Source organism: Scomber scombrus, chromosome 10 (assembly GCF_963691925.1).
Source record: "Scomber scombrus chromosome 10, fScoSco1.1, whole genome shotgun sequence".
Lineage (NCBI taxonomy): Eukaryota > Metazoa > Chordata > Actinopteri > Scombriformes > Scombridae > Scomber > Scomber scombrus.
The window spans coordinates 11477184-11497046 of NC_084979.1; the positions used below are offsets into that span (position 1 = coordinate 11477184).

The following is a 19863-nucleotide window of genomic DNA, read 5'->3' on the forward strand; positions in this document are numbered from 1 at the left end:
TTATACATGACCAGCTTGTCCCATGGTCCCATGTAAGCACAGTGGAGAGGTTAATAATGATCTTTGTCACCTTGTGAAGGCTGTGTAAACATCAGTGAGCTGTAGTGTGGCAGACAGCAGATTCTTTGCGATCTCAGAGGACTTGTGGGTGTCTGCCTCAATGGCAACCTTGGACAAATGCTCATCTAGGGACACCTGCACTTTGGAGATGACTGCATCCAGTGTATAGATGGCTTGCAGAGACGGCAACTGATGAAGTGGAAGAATAACATTTGGGTCTACACTGGAGAAAGTGGAAATCTGCAACAGAAAAGTGACAGAGTTAAAACTTAAACTGGACTTCAATCTACACTTAGGTCACCAATGACAACATAACAATCTTTACCTGTCTGGCAATGTATTCCTCTGCTAGATCCACATCATATTTAACGGTGCTGCACTTAGCAGCTGTCATCTCAACCAGAGAGGCTGCTTGGTCTGCTTTCATTCCCTGCTTCACCAGGTGCTCCTGTCAGTGATGACACAGACATAGTCACACATCAAATTAAACCATAATGAAAGATTATGATATAACAGGATTACTGTACAGCCTATGGTGTAAATTTGAAGCTGGACAAAAAACAAGAAGCAAATCATTTCAGAAATGTAAATCTATAGCATCCAGGGGCAACTGACTTTTTGGAAAATTTAATTATATAATTATGAGTTAAATTTGTTATTATGACTAGAATAATAATTTCTAATGATAAGTAGAATAATCACAAATATAACCAATTACATTTGACTTGACCATGAAACTAATGTAATATTATTTATTTCTGTCTTTGGGAATCGATCATGCTAATTAGCATTCAGCAGTACTTTCAGGTGTCAACAGACCTTGATCCAATTCACGTAGGCAGACACCCGCAGACGTGAGGACCATCGCAGTGTGTGCAAGATGTCGCTCTCACTGGGATCACTGCAGCCAGTCTTTAGCTGCTCCATGTAGGCTTTTGAAGGTGGTAAAACCCCCAAGATCCTCCACAGCACTAGAAAGTAGTACTGAAGGGAGCAGGCCTCCTGTGAGGGGTGATAATCAGACATACAGTTCTTCAGATGGTTCAATTTCATTTCATACTCCTCTCTTTATCCGTTTCCTGTCTCTTTGTACTTTCAACTTTCAAATAAAAGGCAAAAATATCACAAAATAATCTTTAAAAAAAGACTAACGTTGGAAACTACCCATTTATTTTTCTTAAAATACTAAAATTGACGAGGAGGAATGATCACAGCATTGCATTCAGGACATGTAGCCTTAGTCATGGAGGTTGGAAATTTTACTGACTCACTGTTTAATAAGAAATATCTTAGATCAAGACAGTCATTTTTGTATAAAAGTATAGTCACAGCAAGCTAGTAACTTGAAGAGCTGCAGGCAACAGCTGTTTGCTGAAGTTTGGGCAAATCTGTGATACCATCTACATCATAATAACCCTGTTTGCACAGTTCATAGTTTGTTCATGCGGTTTGTTCTCACCATAGGAGTGATGGGCTTGCTCTCCTGTCTTCTTGCAGTGTCAAACTGAGAGCCTGCTGCCAGGAGTGAGATTAGCCATGCATACAGTTCATCGTATTTAACTGCTCCATTGAACAGCTTAGGAAAGACCTACCAGAAAAAAGGGAACAGGTAAATGTATATCCTCAAAATACACCACCTCAAAAACACACTTCCAAGTCTCTGGTCACATCACTGTATGCATAAAAACATTTCATTAAAAGGTATAACAAAGATTAAAGTCTCACCTTGCTGTCTAGTCTGCTGATATCATCTTCAGACGCCTCAGGGGACAAAACGCAGTAGAATTTGGGCTGAACATTTGAATCTAAGAAAGGTTAAAAAAAAATTCATCATTTTGTCAGCGAGTACCAACATGAAAATACATCCACATCCTGTTCACAGATAAGTAGTAAGAACACAGACAATATTAATTACATGTGTGCAAGTTGCAGAGGTTGGGAAATCACTGCCAGCAGGTAGAAAACCAGTGCTCAGATAATCGTTATGCTAAAAAATGCAGTTGACAAGTTTTAAATCTGCTTTCTTGTTCTGGCCTGTGGGTTTATAAAAGTACATTTCAGCTCCTAGTCTTACCTCCTGAACAGTGTTTGGCCCAGTTCTCTTCCACCTCCTTAAAGCCGTAGTAAAGAGGGAGACTGCTGCGTTTGCCACCGTCCTGAATAGAACTTGGTCCAGTGGATGGTGGAGTGAGGAGGTTGTACTGCACCTGTAAATAACATTCATGGTAGAGAAAAAATAAATCTCTTTTTCCCTTGATTACATTGATTTATATAACTAAGTTCAACTTCATTGGACTATCATGTTACTCTTACAGCATGCAACTCAAAACAAAAAACATACCAGACCAGGCAACCAGAAATATGTAAATCTACAGAATTATCCAGATGTGATGCTAGTAGCTTCTCCTAAGGCAATCAATATTTTTGATACACCAATCAGCTTGTTACATGTTATATGTCGAGTTCTGAAAAAAATGTGTTTTCAGGAAATAATTTAGCTTGAAAGTATAAAACCATGTAACACATGTTGTATAACAACCAAGCTTAATCTATGCACTTTGCCAACAGGATAACACAATAGGCGTTTGAAAATAAGCATTTACCTGTTCAAAAAGGTACACGGGAGCCTTGGAGTAGTGGCGCAGCAGGTAGTCAAAGACCAGCAACAGGCGGGCCAGGTTGAGAGGCACAGCCTTTAGCTGAGAGTCTCTACTCTGTGCTACTTCAGTGATGGCCTGGGTGACCAGGGTGAGGACTGACCGTCGCCCACGCTCTGACAGATTGTGGAAAAGGAGTAGCAGGAGCTGAAGGTGCTCCACATTGAGGTCATCCTCTCCATGAACAGACCCCTGGATAGTGTGTTGCTTCAATGTTCCCAAAAATCTATGACAGCAGGAAAGGAAATGTGGAGGAAAGGAGAAATAGGTTAAAAACAAACAAACAATAAACTGTGTACAAATGTAAGCTAGTTCAAATGAGGTATAGCAAACCACAGCTCATTAGCTAATATGATATCTAGTTGTTTTTATCATAATCAGAGTCAAAGGTTGTGCTTGAGCAGCTTTGCAAAACAATACACCTAATTTATATTCAATTTAAACCAGTAAGGTTCCCACAACAGGCAAATGAGAATTTCATTGTTGCCATACCTTTCCCAGACTTTCATGCACTCAGGCACATCTGGTTCTCCTTGCACACTGGCTTTGTGCTGCCATATGAGGAGAAGTCTGGAGAGGACTGACAGCGATTGAGGGTGAATGTAGAGAGGCCAGGGACCCTCTGAAAAGGGTGCAACACCTAACTGTTGAAGGAGGGTGTTCTGGGAATGATAAGAGATACAATCAATCATAAATTACCACCATGCATCAAAAAGAACTACATGCAATACATTAACTTAATCACTGAGATGTTTGGTGTCATTTTCTCTAGATGAAGAAGATCCTGGCAATACAAAGAAATTCCTCTTACCTGCAGGGCCGGGGATGGTAGATCTGATGTTACCAGGGTGTGGTTGAAGTGATATAGAGCTAAAGAAAATACTTCATCTGAGGAGCCTGAGGAAAAAGAAAGTACATTAAATCGAGCAGCATGTTTAAGATAATTTGCATGATAAGTAGTGAGTCTTTTCTTCAGGCATACCTTTGACATCTTTGTCCACGTCTTTGATGATGCTGGCCAGAGTAGCCATGTGCTGCTCTGTTAGAGACACACTCAGGTAGTTGCGGATGAAGTTGTTCCTTGACTTGAGCATTGAGGTGGTGATGAAGTTCAGAATGCTGGAGGCTAAACTGAGGAACTATAGGAATAAACAATTATGAGTTATTCGGTTGTTTAAAATCACTGAGACTTTAGATGCACCGTGCCCTCATGACATAGAGTAGCACTTGATTCAGTATGTAGACAGGTATATAAAAAATGAATCAAAACACATCCTCACCAACTCTGGGTCTTTACGGCCTGCTAAAATGTTGCCATTCTCGCTCGGGTTCTGCTTGCTTGGGCTCTTCAGTCTGGGAGAGGTCTCCAGGGGTGGGGGCGGTGGAGGCGGTGGGGGGGCTACTTTGTCTTTGGTGGGTGAAATTGTCTCTTCAAACCAAAGCCCCAGGATGGGTTCACTGTCATCATCTGAGTGAAAGACACATTTATTTGTATAAATTTCTTATGAGTGGAGGTAAGAAATTTCCCAACAATTACAAGACATTTGTGGAGTGGTAGTGGTGTTATCAAACGAAAAATGTAAGAAGCTTCAAACTACTTCATGACACCTACAACAATGTGCAGGCGGTGAACAAGAGCCAAAGACTGCAGTACATATTGAACATATACTGACATTCTGTTGGTGAATATCCACTTAAAGAAGAATATTACGTAATCTGTCTTTAAGAATATTTTTCTCAAAAGATGTCCAAGATGTCCTATTACTTAGAATAAGGAACAGGCTGTTTAATATATTCGCCTTTTTCTTTCATATACTTAACATCACATCAGACAGTGAAATGATAATGATTAAGCTCATCATGGAGTGTTTTTCTTTCACCCTAACTGCTCCACAATGTTCCACTTTCTCAAAGCTTCTATCCTCATTTTAGATTTAACGTTTAACCAATGTTTAACCTTTAACTGATGTAAGCTTTGCTGCCAATGCTAAGTGGAAAAACTTCACACAGAAAGAACATAAAAACATCTTCCTGCTGAGTCTTGGTTAAATCTTGTGTATAACTCCAATAGTAAACTCTTCTGAAATATGTAATTTGGACACAAGTGTTGTTTTGCAAAATAGAATAAATAAAGGTTTTTTTCTTACGAAATGGAATAAATCATTATTAAATATTAACAAATCATATTAATATTTTTTTAAATTTAAATTATAAATCAACACATTTAAAAGCATGGCAATACATGCTAAGTTCAAAGCTGACTTATGCTTTATTTATATTATAAGTTAGTGTGTGTGTGTGTGTGCTTTCTTATACATGCTACTGTGCTATATGGGTCAATGACGTATAAGGATTTTCAACAACTCAATTTTAAATAATAAAAACAAGCATATCTAATGCAGTAGTTCAAACATTCAGAATGTTGTTTACCTGAAAATTCATATTACAATTTGAAAGTGATTGTAGTGGGGTTTTTTCAAGATTAATTGGCACTGGACTGAAAAAAAAAGTAATTTGGTGCGACCATGATTCATCTTGAAATGTCTTATATAAATAAAAGACCATCATTTACAAAGATTTAAAAAAAAAAATGCAAATACTTTGTTTCCAAACACTTTATATTACTGAAAACTTGTAAAAAAAGATGTGAAGCGTGTTAAGTAAATTAATTTATTTCAAGATGAATCGTGGTCGCACCACATGACTCTTTTTAAAGGCCAGTGCCAATTAATCTTGAAAAACCCACTAAAATCACTTAATTTCAAATGTATAATATGGAGCTTCAGTTACACAACATTCTGAATGTTTGAACTACTGCATTAGATATGCTTGTTTTTATTATTCTACAATTGAGTTGTTCTAAATCCTTATACGTCATTGACCCATATGCAAAAATGAGAAAAAATGCAAAGGATCAACTACACACTTGATGCAACACGTGTACTGTTATTCTCTAATAACATCTTTTATGCACTAGCAACATGCACAAGCTACAACTAATATTTTTGGTATTTTATTGTTTCAGTTACAATTATGTGGTTTTAATGTATAATTCTTAAACACTGGATTAACTATGATCCTGGAATAAAAAATAAGGTTGATTCTGCCACACGACCAACTCTGTCTGTCTTTGCAGTAGTATGGACAGCAGGAGCTGACTTATCAATAAGTCATTAATACTGACTAATTGTAAAAGATAGATGGACTGTATTTACGTAGCACTTTTGTACAAAAAATACTTGTCATTTTTTGCCTCTCATTCACCCATTCACACATAGTACTCACACACCAATGGCATCTGGCAACCGTACATGGCCTAACTGGCCAGACCGGACTAACCATCAGGAGTAATTGAGGGGTCTGTGTCTGTGGCATGTAAACGGAAGAAGACTGGGATCAACCCTGCAAATAGTGGATGACTTGCTCTACCTGCTGAGCCACAACCATCCATGAAGCTACAAATTAAATGTGGCATCTGAACCGTTAATGAGCGTTACAATGAGAACTGGACCAACACACATTATGAATGTCCATTTCTATTGTATCAAATTACTGTTCACGGTTACAATCAGCATTATCATGACAACTTGACTTTTAAATATATTTCCCTGTCAAAGAGCATATGGAAAGAAAGCATGTCAATCTCAGCGTCCGAAGGTCTCTTTCTTTTGTTTGACAGCTTTCTTCCAACAGCAGGTTTTAAGACATTTCTGGCCACACCTCAGGGCTGCCACCACAGCAATTAAGGATTGAAACAGGGCCCACTTTAATTGTATGTCCCAAACCTAAGATCAGATGCAAGAAAATTAGATGTTCTTGCTTCAGCCTCAAGACATATTTAGATTTTTACCAAGTCTGTCCAGCATGCTCGCCCACCACCTGTCCTAATCATTACACCAGGTGATCATCAGTTGGCCACTCGGCACCTTTATTCAGTGTAAGACATGCTTCTGCAAACATGATCAAATGCCTGCGAAGTCAATCATATCCCTGGCACACACATAGGTTAAATTGAAGCCTGGAGCGGTTCATTTGGGCATTACATCGTGTATATATGTGTGTCGGTACGCACGTGTCTGTGTCACAAGTGGTTGAATATATTAATGGGAAACCAAACACATTGTTCTCTGTGCATTGCCCTACAATACATTCAAATGTGCCATTTTGCTGGCATATTTTAGCTTGGCCCAACAATGGCTGCAATTATGAAAAATGCCAATTGTACCAAAGGTCCATTTTGGACAGACATCCCAGAAGAAAAACAAACTCTCCTTTCTCCCCACGCCAATCCCACAAGATTTCTAATCAAGGAACAGTGTGACAGCTCCAACATGAGTTTTTTTTTTTTTTTTAATATACCGAAACAAAAGGAAAATACAACACAGTAGCAACTCATCCACTGAGTCAGACTCAACCAAAGGACCGTTAGGTGTCAAAGCACCCAAGGAGTCAGACAACAACACTTTGGGTTCAGAATAGACAGGTTATTTCTCCCAATTAACCTCCTCCAGCTTTATCATTTTTTCCCCATGTGTATGTTAAAGCTTAGAATCAGAAGAATCCACATACATTGCCCTCTCAAGCACAACACCCGGGAAATCCAAGGTGGCCATATTCTCTAAAGTTTGCTATATATTAACAGATAACCGTGAAAGACTAACTATAAAATTAACAGCAGTGACTATTTCTTTCTCCTAGGAAAACGCAAATACAGCAGCACTAAGCTGAGTGCTTGTGCGTTTTTTCCAAACAGTGAGTACTGCCCATATCCAAAGATTTGGTGTTGTGTGTGTAGAGGTGGAGCAGATTCACATGAACATGAACATCAACCTCCCAAACTAACTAGCTCTTCACCACCAGAGAGGTTGCATTCAAAAAGCTAGTCCTTATAACCCAGGATTCAGGAGGGCCTTATAATGGCAACATAATGATCAGATTAGAAAAGCATCTCATTGCAGACATGGCTAGTTGAGGTATTTACAGATCATTTGAAATATAAAAACCAACTACTGTTAGATTGGAAAAGAATATCACTTTAAGTTGATATTCACATTGCATGCAACACACAAAAATCATAACTTTTCAAGTGACAGCAAGACGTAGCATAGTGTGTTTAAGCCCATAGTTTACAAGCACAACTTCAATATATCGTATTCAAGAATAATACCACTGTTTTGACGTGGGTTCCACATACAGTTTTGTATTGAGAACATTTCAAACATGTGGGACCAGTAATGCAATGACAAGTAAGAAGAATGATGGCCAAAGAAAAAAAAAAAGAACAAAAATCTGAGATAGGGCAAGATAATATGTCCACAAAAATCAGTGCTACTATAATTTTAAATATTCACCTCAGTATTGATAAATCATTAAATAACAAAAAAACTAAGTTTAACTATATACTATATCTATAATCTGCTACAAGTTTACCTATGAAAGTATTACCATTAGTGGTCCTAATGTTGGAAGTCACTTCATTTACAATGACTGTACAGAACATAGGGGACAAGGCAGGGGCAGACTGGGTGATGACAAAGGAGTGACATATTGTTTTTAGGAAAAAGTTTTCAAAAGGACCTTAAACTTCTATACAAAGTACCAAGAGTAGCAAAGATTAGTCAGTCAGTTACTGTCAATGTTATTGGGGTTTTTAATACCTGAAAAAACAGCAAGGAGTTCCCACATAATAACACCACTGGTATTATCCTTTGAACCACACTGAGCCATAGATGAACCTTCTTTGAAAAAACATTCAAATTTAGCTCAGGTCAATTATTACACAAAGCATCTTTCAGATGAGGTTCAGTTTTGCCAAAGGCTCTTCATCTGTGGCTCTGTTATTTTCTTAGCTGATGGAGCTACAGCTCATAGCCTAAATTGTGAGACACACAATAACAAAATGAATCTAGGACAGTGAAGAGGACACCAAGTCTTTGACGTGAGGACAGAAAACTGCTGACCTGAGACACAAGCTGCACTTGTCTTCTCCTGTCTTCTTTCTGCTGAAATAGTAGACACTGTCAACTACACTGTCATTGTGTGATGACGGGACAACAATTTTGAATGACAATATTGTGCGTCTGTGTAAAGTATGTGTTTACCCCTCACTGCTGCCATAACCTGACTGATCCACTGACAGCACACCTGCTTCAACTGAAACAGCTCAGCACTGACATTAGCTCAGAGTTCAAACACAAACATGACTCTGCTGTCAGCACCTGCACAACACGGTCATGGAGAGAAATCTGAGGCATAGCTTCGAGTCATGTCACAAGAAGCTTTCAGGATATTGACTGTTTGGTCAATTTACTCATTAAGTCAAAAGCACGTAGAGGATGCCCTGATCATCTTTCAGTTATGTTCCATAAATGTATTATACTTTATATAAATAAATAACACTTATTCTAGATCCAATAATCAGTATAAATGATCATGTGTGATCATGAGACGTATTTGGATTATTAAACAGTACATAGTCCTTGCACTGTCCAATGCTACTTAAACATGACATTGTTTCAGTCATTGTCTTATCCACAATATTTAAAGTTAGTATTTAATTCAACACCCCAATAGCTACCTGTCCTCTTTTTATTAAGTTAATAAATTGTGTGCTTTTGTCAACATCATATCAGTCCAAGTCCTCTAGTATGTTCAAGTTGAATTAAAATGTTTAATTTTCCATGTTAAGTTATTGTTCATGTATTATCAATGTGGTGCAGAACAACATGTGTATTGATTGTTGTATGATCTGTTTGCCAACAGCCAGGGTTAAAGTAAGAAGTGATGTCCAGATAAGAGCCAAAGGTATGATCTTCCCTTGTTCTGCCAGTCTAAAGCTGCTATGTGGGTGCGTACTTTCGGCATGATCTTTCAATTTTAAGGAGGCTTTCTTAAATGCTGATGTTGTTGCTGAAATCCAGAATGATAAAGTACCTTGGCTGCTGTCCTCCTCAGTGCTGCTGAAATCGTCCTCATAGTAGGTGTTTGAATCTGTGGAAGCGCTGGCATCACTGCTGACGGAGCCCTTCCTCTGGCGTTGGAGAACACAAGCCTGATGGAAGCAAAAACAACTGTTTATAACTTCTCAGTCTTTCAGTCACACTTTTTCACACACTTTTCATCAAAGTCCAATTTTGTTTCAAAGTAACAGTATCTGTTGTATATTGAATGTACATTTTATTGTGACTATGAACGTCCATGTTACCTTTTGTGTTACAGTATATCACACTGCACTAATAAAATATGAATACTTAAATACTTCTCATTTGACAAAGGGAGGGCTGTGTCTATTTCTATAACTTTCTGAAACTGACAATAAACCTTAACACCAACTTCACGCTGTGACTGACCAGCTGTGTGGAGGTGACAAAGCAGTCAGGGTTTTAAATTACCTTCAGCTCTATTGTTTCATTGTTTACACTACTTGTACTATTTGTCAGTTTTCATGTGTGCAACAAAGTGCATCATATACGCATATAAACAAATATTAACATCTTTCAGGGGAGAATTTCTCAAAATGTACACCCAATCCTTTTTAATGGCAGCTGTCTTTTTACTCCACCTTCGAGTGTGGCCTTTTGGAACAGCTGTACACACTTTGAATTTTTTTTTGTCATCTTCTGGCATTACCGGACCCTTAGGCTGTGGTGCAAATGCAAGTGGACTGATTAAAATTAAAAGAAGAAGTAAGTTTACTCATTAAAATAAAGAGGAAATTAGATTTCCTCCTTGCAGGCAGTTTGCAGATTAACTGCAGGCCTCATCTTTTGTCTACTTTGCCAAAAGCAGCACTTTCATATTCTCCACAGTGAAATATAACACACCATAACTATCAATTGTGCAAATTACAGGTATGTCAATGTAGATGACTGCACCTTTTTGTAAGAAGTGGAAAGCAGAGTGAAGAGTAGATTGGTCAGGGGCACAGAGTCGATGAGCCTTTGGACCCTCTGGATGGAGGTGCTCTGTGCCATGATGTTGAGCTCAGCTGGCGGCCCATCACTTGCCCAACCCTGCAGGTAGGGGGATGAAGAGACATGACTATCAATACAAGGATCCTTCACAGGTTTGTCACGCATAGGATTTTTCTTAATTTTCTAGACTCAAAGACTTCTCAGGCTTAAAGGATCAGTGTGTAGGATTTAGTGGCATCTAGCAGTTTGCAACCAGTTGAACAACACAACTGAGAAGTAAGCCTGACTGAAGCACAGGCTGTTTGTTGGTTTATCAAACAGGCTAAAGGCTCACATTTCAGTAGCCACATTTTCATTTTAATGTAATATAAAGACACAACAGTAAGTCATCAAATGTGTTTGTTTTTTACTTACCCGGTGCAGGGCCTCAACTTGCAGATCTTGGAAAAGTGAAGTCAAAAGTTTGATGGCGTGGTTGGCCAGGATTACGGATAAAACTCCAAACCCTTGATGTCTTGAGAAAAAAACAGTAAAAAGAAAAAACACAAAAATAAAAATAGCACATTAATCAATTTTCAAGTGTGACCTTTTTCTTGAGCATAAACTACAGTAAGTACTACATATATAACAGTTTTTATAACGTTGTCAGGAGGTGTTTACAGTGCTTCCACAGTCATGCCCACAGGCACTCAGCCTCTCAGCAGGACTGTTATCACTGCCCACTTCAGCAATTCCAACAAAATACAACATTTGTACAACTGACAATGAAGGACAGACAAATGACCCCGCAGTGACACTAGAAATATTTTCACTTTACCCTTTGCCAGGTCCCAGTTTAGGAGATCCTGCGCCATCCTTGGTGCGAGCAGCAATATCCCGAACACGCAAGGCAGCCAAGGGGTCCTTCTCTTTCCCTTTATCCGCCAGGGCAGTGGGGCTCAGATTGAGAATCAGATACAGGCTGTTTAAAAGGCACCAGGCTCCAAGTAGCTGGAAGTTCTGATAATGCTGCAGAACACAAATATGTACAAAAATGATCACTAGTAAATGAACAATCTGTTTCAAAATACCATTGGCAATTCCACAATCCAAAGGGTAAATGTCTAAAGTCAGTCAGTCAAACAGCTCTAAATAATTGTTACTCTTTTTTTATTAAGCAACACTGCAAATACCATAGCACTCAAATCTGGTACTCACCTCTCCTCCAGCTCTACGGGAGTTGCTGATGGCTTGCCCGATCATTTCATAAATCTCCAGCTGTTACAAACACAAATTTGATATTTGTTACCATTTTAAATATATATTTATATTTTGTTAGATAATAGGTTTCTGTGTAGCACCAAACTAGGACTTCAAAGCTAAGTCATAGAGCAAGTTATACTCATAATACTCACACATTTCTGGACAATTGTGGCTGCGTCATTTTCATAGTCTTCCTCTTTAGTCCCAGTGGAGGCAGAGCGAAGCTGCAAGCCGCTACCTACCTGCAGAATGGCCATGCAAGTGGCCACACTCACACCTAAACAAGGAAAATAGATTTATGTAAATCATGAAAACAAAGTCGTTGCATTCAACTGTTGATACAAAAAAAAAACAGGGTAAAGAGCAGTAACACGTGTTCTAGCCAATGCTAGTACATTCAATCACAAATTGTCTTATTATTTTTTGGAGGTTATAACAGTTTGAATATCTGGACAGTATAATTTTAGCTTATCCACCAAGAGTTATCACCTACCAGCATAGAGACAGCTCAAAGCCAGCACAGTCATATCCAGTAATCTCCCTGGTGTCAAGGGCTCCAGAACAGGCAGGGAAAGTGTGTCCAAAGCCATGGTCACGTCTATCACCAGTGAATGAAATCTGTGTATGGGATTTAAGTATGGAACATTAATTTTATGTTGGTGGGGGGATTTCCAAACATTTCTTATCAATTACACACAGAAAAAGATTATACTGCCTCTATTATACTAAAATGTGGCATTAGATCGTTTTAACCTTGTACATAAGTTTTAAAACATACCCATTGCGGACAGCTGTGGCATCAGCCACTGTGGCAGGCATGATAAAGAATGAATTGGCTGATACTGCATCCTGGAAACGGTTGATGTAGCGTAGAAAGTAGGGCAGGTTGAGGCACACTCGTAGCAACTTCTCAGACCCACCTGGGTAGACAAATTATGAAAAAAGCAACTATTATCTCAGTTAAGAGCAAATAACAAAATGAAAAGAATAAAACTTCTCATGTTATATTGCAATGTCAACAGCAAAAGGTACTTTGGCAGGTTCCATGGATTTAGAGCTCCAGAGTACAATTTTTCCACTAATGGAAGTGTAAAATTAACATTAACGTCATATGGCATGAAAAGGTTGAGGGAAAACAAACTAAACCAGCAGGATACTGCTAAAAGATGATGGCTGATTCACTTTTAAAAACAGTGTGTCTGTGTTTTTTATATATTGAGTGGCAACACAAGGAACGGGATTACAATGAGAAGCCTTAAAATTCTGAGTTTACATTCAATTTTGAATTCAGTTATCATCATAAGTGGTTACTACTTCAGGTGGCTGTGTTGGAAACATTTAACTGTAAACTCATTTCTTATATACTTTAACTGCCAAATGCAAAATTCTTAGTAACTCTTTGTGCATATTAATTAACAGTGGCTTTCTAAAATATGAGACTGAGTAAATGTCTTTCAACATGTTTCAGCACATACATCGAGATTAAAACTTTAATATTAAGAAATGCATACGGTATAACTGTAAACTTAGTGCTAATAAACCAACATTGTCCAACAACAAAGTAACAACCACTCACCAAGTTCCTGTAAGCTTGACACATTCTGAGAGACAAAGGCATTTTTCATTTTGGCCTGAATGGACTGATCTGTGGTTTGGTCATCGCAATCACTCTCAGTCTGTAATTAGAAAAAAAGAGCTGAAAATTATAATAATTCAAATTATGGTAATCAATTACAATCATCAAAGCAGTGACAGAACAGCTGTTTCAAATACAGCAAATTAAAAACAGGTGAAGAGTGAGAAAGAAAACACTGAGGAAGAGAAACTTAACACAGTTGTTGTGATTAGCTTTAGCTGTCAGTTTCTAAAGGAGTGTCTGTAACACTTACCTGCATGTGTGCTGATGGGGAGGCCAAGATGGTGGTAAGGTCAGGGTTAAAAACTGAAGTCAGCTGATTAAAGAAGTTCATTTGTACTTCTTTATGCCGAAGCTCTGGGTTCACAGCACTGGGCACCTCCTTCTGATCTTCCACTATTGAACAAAAAAGGAAACACATTTTCTCTACTGAACAATCTGCACAGCAGTGAATACAGGAATCTAATGAACCGTAAAATAAATACCATTAGATCAGTCATGGATCAAAAATGATTTACCAGTTGGGCCACTGTATTTCCTAATTTTTAATGATTTTTGTTTTTTAAAATAAATGAAACATTTTACTACCATTAATGTGTTGTCACACTCTGTAAAGTCTTGTTTAACTTTGGGCTGTATGTGGAGGCACACTTACCATCTGAAAGGGTCTTTACAGTTTGAGGCAACTTGGCAGACTTCATCATAGCAGTGAAAGTTATGATTTCTGTTCGATCTAGTCTGCTGCAGCCAGTGCAAAGTCCTTTTATCAGAAGAATCAGGTGTTTCTGGAGAAAAATAAACAATATCGCTTGATTCAACATGAGGGATTTAAAAATGATTTCCTTACAAAGAGAAATGAGAAAACTGACACGTGACCAAATAAGCTAGTCGGTGTCTGCTTAACATTTTGTCAGTTGCTGGTGTAAATATCCTATTTCCTTAAAATTGACCTGAAATGTTCAGTTGATTATTTCCCTTATTGTTTGTTCCTCTCACCTGTGACACTGCACATGCTTCATCTGGGTTCTCCAGGCGCAGTAACGAGAATTCAATCAATACTTTGCATGCTGCAGCTACCGACAGCAACTGATTTCTCGGTACTAGAAAGACAGAGCAAAACATTTGCTGGCTGTAAGAAACACAACCTATAAACACTGAAATATTTGACTGAATGGCAGCAGTAATTCAACAATTATTACACTGAAGAGAAAATGAGAGATACATACTCTGTCCACATACTGTGGTGATGTAATGTGCAGAGAGTGCCACAAACGATGAGTAGAAAGGCTCATACTGTTTGTCGTGGTGCAGAATGTCTGATTCACTGAAAATGACAAGTTGAACATCTCATTAAATAATGTCAAATATTATCTTCATAGCACATTTTCCATCTCTGGAGAAGTGAGCAGGGAAACAGTACAGACAGAAACAATAACATTGCGTTTGAGAAACAATTTTGTCAATTTAACTTAATACAACCTATGACATTTTGCAACGTTTAGTAACATCCTTCAATCCAGACAATCATTTGCAAAAAATGCTGATTTAGAAAGAAATCCTGATCTAGACCTGATAATTACCCTTGATTAGCAATAAGCATTATTAACACCATGCAAAGGATAATAAGTGAACTAGAGTGTGTTTGGTACTATATTAACTTCAGATTAATCTTGTGTGTGTCTGTGCAAAAACTAAATCTTCCCACACATGCTATCTTCAAATTATTATCGTACAAACATATCTGTATTAATTACCCACACTTCATAAACTATAATAGTTTGCCTTGAGTTTTGATAACTGCATTCTCACATGAATAACAGCGGGACAGAAATGGCATGACATGGTTACGCTGCCTTTTCTAAAATGTCTGACAGATCTGCTCTCGGGCTAGTTGCAGTAGCCACCAGGGAAAACCTGTTTTTGGTTAATTATGCAGCTACAATGAGCCTGCCCATGCCCTAAAAACACCTGGAAACCCACAACTCTGATAATATGTTTCTGCTGATTCAGAACTGGCACAAACTGCCCAAGCCAAATGACACCTATTCAATCTGAGATCTGATCATATACTACCAAGCAGAATGAAAACAGCATGTGTTGCTGGAAACTGACCTGTGTGGCATACTGTAAGCAGAAGTCCTCCACAGGGGTATGAAATCTGCTATTTTCCTTATCTATACTCGAAATATTACTGACTTTTTCTGCAGGCTCCAATACGTCAATCTGCCCAAGTGACTGTACATAATCACTTCAACGTGCCACACCATAACAATAGACAGTATCCACAATCACCAACACAACTAAATGCATCTCTGCTAAAAATGTCCTACTATTAGTAAACACAATCTGTCAATCAAGCGAAAAAGAAAGTACTGCTGATTGGGTCGTTTGCTTTTTTTTTTTACTGACCTCAAAGAAGCTGCACAAATTTAGGTGCAAGAAAAGAAGAGCTCCCAATTAATTCTCAATTAACCCATAACATTTCTAAAACCAGTCTCTTAAACAGACTATAATGATATGACTGTTAAGTCCAAGTGTGTTGTTGTGTTGATGTGCTGTTTCTGCTCTCAGATGCTTTAAGATGGCTATGGTAAATAATGGCAACTTAACTTGTGCTTTACATTATGTCCATTAAACAACTCTGCTAATAGTGTAACACTGAAATGTGTTGCTGTGGACTAACCCCTGATGCTGACAACAAAACGGTCCAGTTGCATAAACACGTATGTTAAAAAATGTCAAACTACTTTTATGTCATTCAGCATAGTCCAACTTTCATTCTCAGAATGTTTAAAACTTGTTCATGTCCAATGACATACAGCTGAAAATACACATTTTCAAGTGTAGCTAATAGGTGAGCATTAGAATAGTCATGCTAGTCATACCTATATCACACCTGTATACCAGTCCATACTCTCCATAGCACAATGATAAATTAGTATCTAAAAAGATTACTTTTTCTTTCATTCCAAACAATGAAAATTACTTTGACAGGATTTTAATGTAAAAAAGGGCTGACTTCTGTACTGTCAATTTGACTCCATTCCTTCACAGGTAAGCGCAAGCTCCAATTGAAAGAAATGGTGTGTATCATAAACAATGACTTTATAAATAATAATGACCATCATGAACATTGTATGTAAAATAGTAGAATCAACAATTCTACAGATGACTAAAATGCAGTAACACAAACAATGTGTGATGTGAAATCTCTCATCTATATTTATTTAATGTTCGCAAGGTTAGCCAGCCCACTGACACATACCTAATGTATATGTTAGACACCTAATTAGACATAAATCAGCTCTTTTTATGCTAACATCAATAGAACTTGACTTGGTGTTTATTTTAGGTGTGATCTGATATTTTCACATACTTAACTTAAATACCTCCTTTAAAAAATGTTAGGTTACTGAACTAAACGGCCAGGCATCTGCATTTTCTACAACATTATTATTACAAGGCAACTGATATTTCATAGTGTTTGTTCAACATGTTAAACGTAATGGACTAAGAGGATTGTTGAAAACTCCTCACAAGAGAATGCAACCAAACTACAGTTTTACTTGTTATTTTTCCTGGTTGGAGGTTTTACTAGAAAACGAAACTAACAGGCCACATAGCAGTGGTGCTTAGATGTGCAGTTTGGTAGTTGCTTCAGCAAATGAAACCAAACATCATCAAAGCCCAGGGGAGTCAGCTGATGTCACCACTGAACAAGGGTGTCAAGTGACAACCTGGCAACTCTATAGGTACCGGCTTGATAATCTCTCCATGGTGATGTATGCACTGGTACTTTGCAAGTCAAAATGTGCATATACTGCCTAGTTTTAAGACAAAAACTAATGAAAGGTCCCTGATATTGATTACGCCTAGCTATTAACACTCCTCTGCGCAGCCGGCGCTGCACCAGGATCGGTGTGGTTTAACAGCAAGAGACCTTACCCACAAGACCTTTACTCTTAGTTACATTTAATTACAAAACAGCAACATCGCCAAGTTATCATTGTATTAACACTGTATTCAAGGCGACATCCAGGAGAGAGTACACGGTCCCCGCCTACTTTCAACCCAACCACAGACATGTTTACAGCGGATAACATTATGCCGACTGACTACCTTGCTAACCAGTTAATGCACAAACTGTCTACTGGCATGCCCAGGGTGGTTGACAACCTCAGCATACAGTTCTAACTGTACTTAGGCGACTTAAGTTAGCTGACAATGTCATATAGTACTGTGACTGGTCTGATTTCAACGCTACGTTATCCAGTCCAGCTGAAGGCCCATTAGTTAGCCTCACGGCTAATGATGAAGCACATTTTCTGAACGTTACTCTGCGACGTTGGCTAACCTCTATACAGCTATACATTGAAGAGTAATATCCGCAGATCTTAGGAAGTGCATTGTTTTAAACGTATAATGCGTTGCAAATCAGGTTATGCTTGATAGCATTTAACCAAGTTAGCTAACATTAGCATATTAGCTAGCGTCAGCAACTGCCTGGATGCCAGTGTAAGTTAGCAGTTGCTAGCTGCTAATGGTAGCATTTCCCGTCTAACTTCACTAACCGGGCTGAGTTAGTTAGCTCACTCCTGAGTGGACAAGGCCACTAACCGAGCAAATAGAGGCCCACAATTAATTGACACATAACCAATTACCTGTTGATTATAGAGCCGATAAGCTGAGGTAGCTCTTTCGCTTCAAAAGCGGTGTACGAAGCCGATAAAAGCGGCCGTACAGCCGCTGTCCATTCGTGCTCCCCATCTCCTCCGCTCGACGCCATCTTCAAATCCCGTAGAAGAAGCTCACTGCTGGAAGAAGACACGGCCAGTAAATCACTGGGGGCGCTCACACCCACAAACATCACCTCACGCTCTAACACCAGTCATTACATGTTTAAAGAATAGATGTGTCACTGTTAAAGGGGTTATTTTACGGAATAACCGTGATAGGACATAAAATGTGTAGCACACTTTGTGGATTCAAAGGAAATGTTCAAAAAAAAGCAGTGAACAAATATAAAACGGAAGTATGAATATAATGGTGAATGAAATTTTTGTTTTGTATTGTTTTGTTTTTCGGACAGGAAAAGTAAGCTAAAGCTTCAGCATACACCTTTTCCTTCAATAATGTTTCTTACTTTGTTTGTTTGATATAATTTGTTATGATTCATATATGTATAATGTATGTGCATTATTTTGTAATACTGTTATGTTATTTCTTTAAAAAATCCATCAGGTCATACAAGGAACAGCATCTCACCACAAGGATAATAAAGGCCAATAAAACAATTTCTAGTTTATCCATAAAAATAATATACAATTTTTTTTCTGTCACTCTTATCCGACTCAGAATCATTTTTATTGGCCAAGTATAGTTACACAGGAATTTGACTCTGGTTTAGTGGCTGTCAATGTAGGCACATACAATAACAACACAACAATCTTCAGAAATATACACAAGGAATAACTACAGGGGAAACCGTTTCTCTGAACTTTAACAGGATACAAATAGCACAAAGAAGTGAACAGTGATGAGATAAATATCAAATGATGAACAAAAGAATGACATGTCACTTTATAGATAGTAGACTGGAGGAGAACTGATCTATCATCCCAAGTGCAACCTGCTGGAAAAATGCCTGTCAGCACCCTACCAATCAAGGAGGAGTACCTGCTGAGTGGAGGCCAGCATGACCTGGACCATCATCAGTAAAGTAAGACCTAATAGTCTTAGTTTGAATTTAGTAAGAACTAAATTCATGTTTTTCCTCATCGGTGCATCTTCATAAAAGGTTTAAAAGCTTTCTCAGTGCAAAAATGAACATCATTTGTTCAATTTTAAGATGGACAAGTACTAGATTTTTTTATGATCTATTTGTAAAATACAGATTGGGTGATACAGGTTGTTTTCTCAGTGTAAAATGATTATTGGATGGTTGAAATGCATGAAAGCCCCAGGAAAGTTGTGGGATGTGTTTATAGTTGTGTACTGATTTGAAAACAATGTTGTTTAGGTTTGAGGACATTAATTTAATCAAGTTTGGCATTTAAAGTTTTTGAAAATAGTTGGCGTCTGGGCCACTTTTCATAAAATGCATAAAATGTATATTTTTTCTGTAACTACGGAGATAATGGAAGTATTAGGAGAGCTTTACATCACATATTAATGTGCAGGTGTAAACAAACCAGAGTATGTTCATTCTGTGTGGACAGCTGGGTTCTTTAAAATTGATCCAGAATTGCAGTCGCCGCATTTTTTAAAGTAACAGTTTATTTCCTCATTGAACTCATTTTCACATATTCCTCCCAACACAACATTAGCTGTAATGAACGTATCGAAGTCGAAGCAG

General features: G+C 38.1%; 1 protein-coding gene across 4 annotated transcripts in view; it reads right to left on the reverse strand.

The window, feature by feature from the left end:
- The window catches only part of ubr4 (ubiquitin protein ligase E3 component n-recognin 4), a 52978-nt gene extending 34684 nt beyond the window's left edge, over positions 1 to 18294 (reverse strand). For all 4 annotated transcript variants that reach the window (XM_062426365.1, XM_062426364.1, XM_062426363.1 and 1 more), the window contains exons 1-25: positions 18170 to 18294; positions 14735 to 14832; positions 14505 to 14608; positions 14164 to 14293; positions 13762 to 13904; positions 13449 to 13548; positions 12651 to 12792; positions 12366 to 12490; positions 12025 to 12149; positions 11828 to 11887; positions 11448 to 11638; positions 11045 to 11144; positions 10592 to 10729; positions 9651 to 9768; positions 3998 to 4185; positions 3700 to 3856; positions 3529 to 3614; positions 3210 to 3379; positions 2664 to 2943; positions 2135 to 2267; positions 1786 to 1865; positions 1520 to 1648; positions 880 to 1062; positions 386 to 508; positions 71 to 300 (exon numbers count right to left, since the gene is read on the reverse strand). In XM_062426365.1, the coding sequence (XP_062282349.1) occupies positions 71 to 300; positions 386 to 508; positions 880 to 1062; positions 1520 to 1648; positions 1786 to 1865; positions 2135 to 2267; positions 2664 to 2943; positions 3210 to 3379; positions 3529 to 3614; positions 3700 to 3856; positions 3998 to 4185; positions 9651 to 9768; positions 10592 to 10729; positions 11045 to 11144; positions 11448 to 11638; positions 11828 to 11887; positions 12025 to 12149; positions 12366 to 12490; positions 12651 to 12792; positions 13449 to 13548; positions 13762 to 13904; positions 14164 to 14293; positions 14505 to 14608; positions 14735 to 14832; positions 18170 to 18294 (3458 nt within the window). The remainder of the gene's footprint in view (positions 1 to 70; positions 301 to 385; positions 509 to 879; positions 1063 to 1519; positions 1649 to 1785; positions 1866 to 2134; positions 2268 to 2663; positions 2944 to 3209; positions 3380 to 3528; positions 3615 to 3699; positions 3857 to 3997; positions 4186 to 9650; positions 9769 to 10591; positions 10730 to 11044; positions 11145 to 11447; positions 11639 to 11827; positions 11888 to 12024; positions 12150 to 12365; positions 12491 to 12650; positions 12793 to 13448; positions 13549 to 13761; positions 13905 to 14163; positions 14294 to 14504; positions 14609 to 14734; positions 14833 to 18169) is intronic.
- Between the last annotated feature and the right edge of the window lie 1569 nt (positions 18295 to 19863).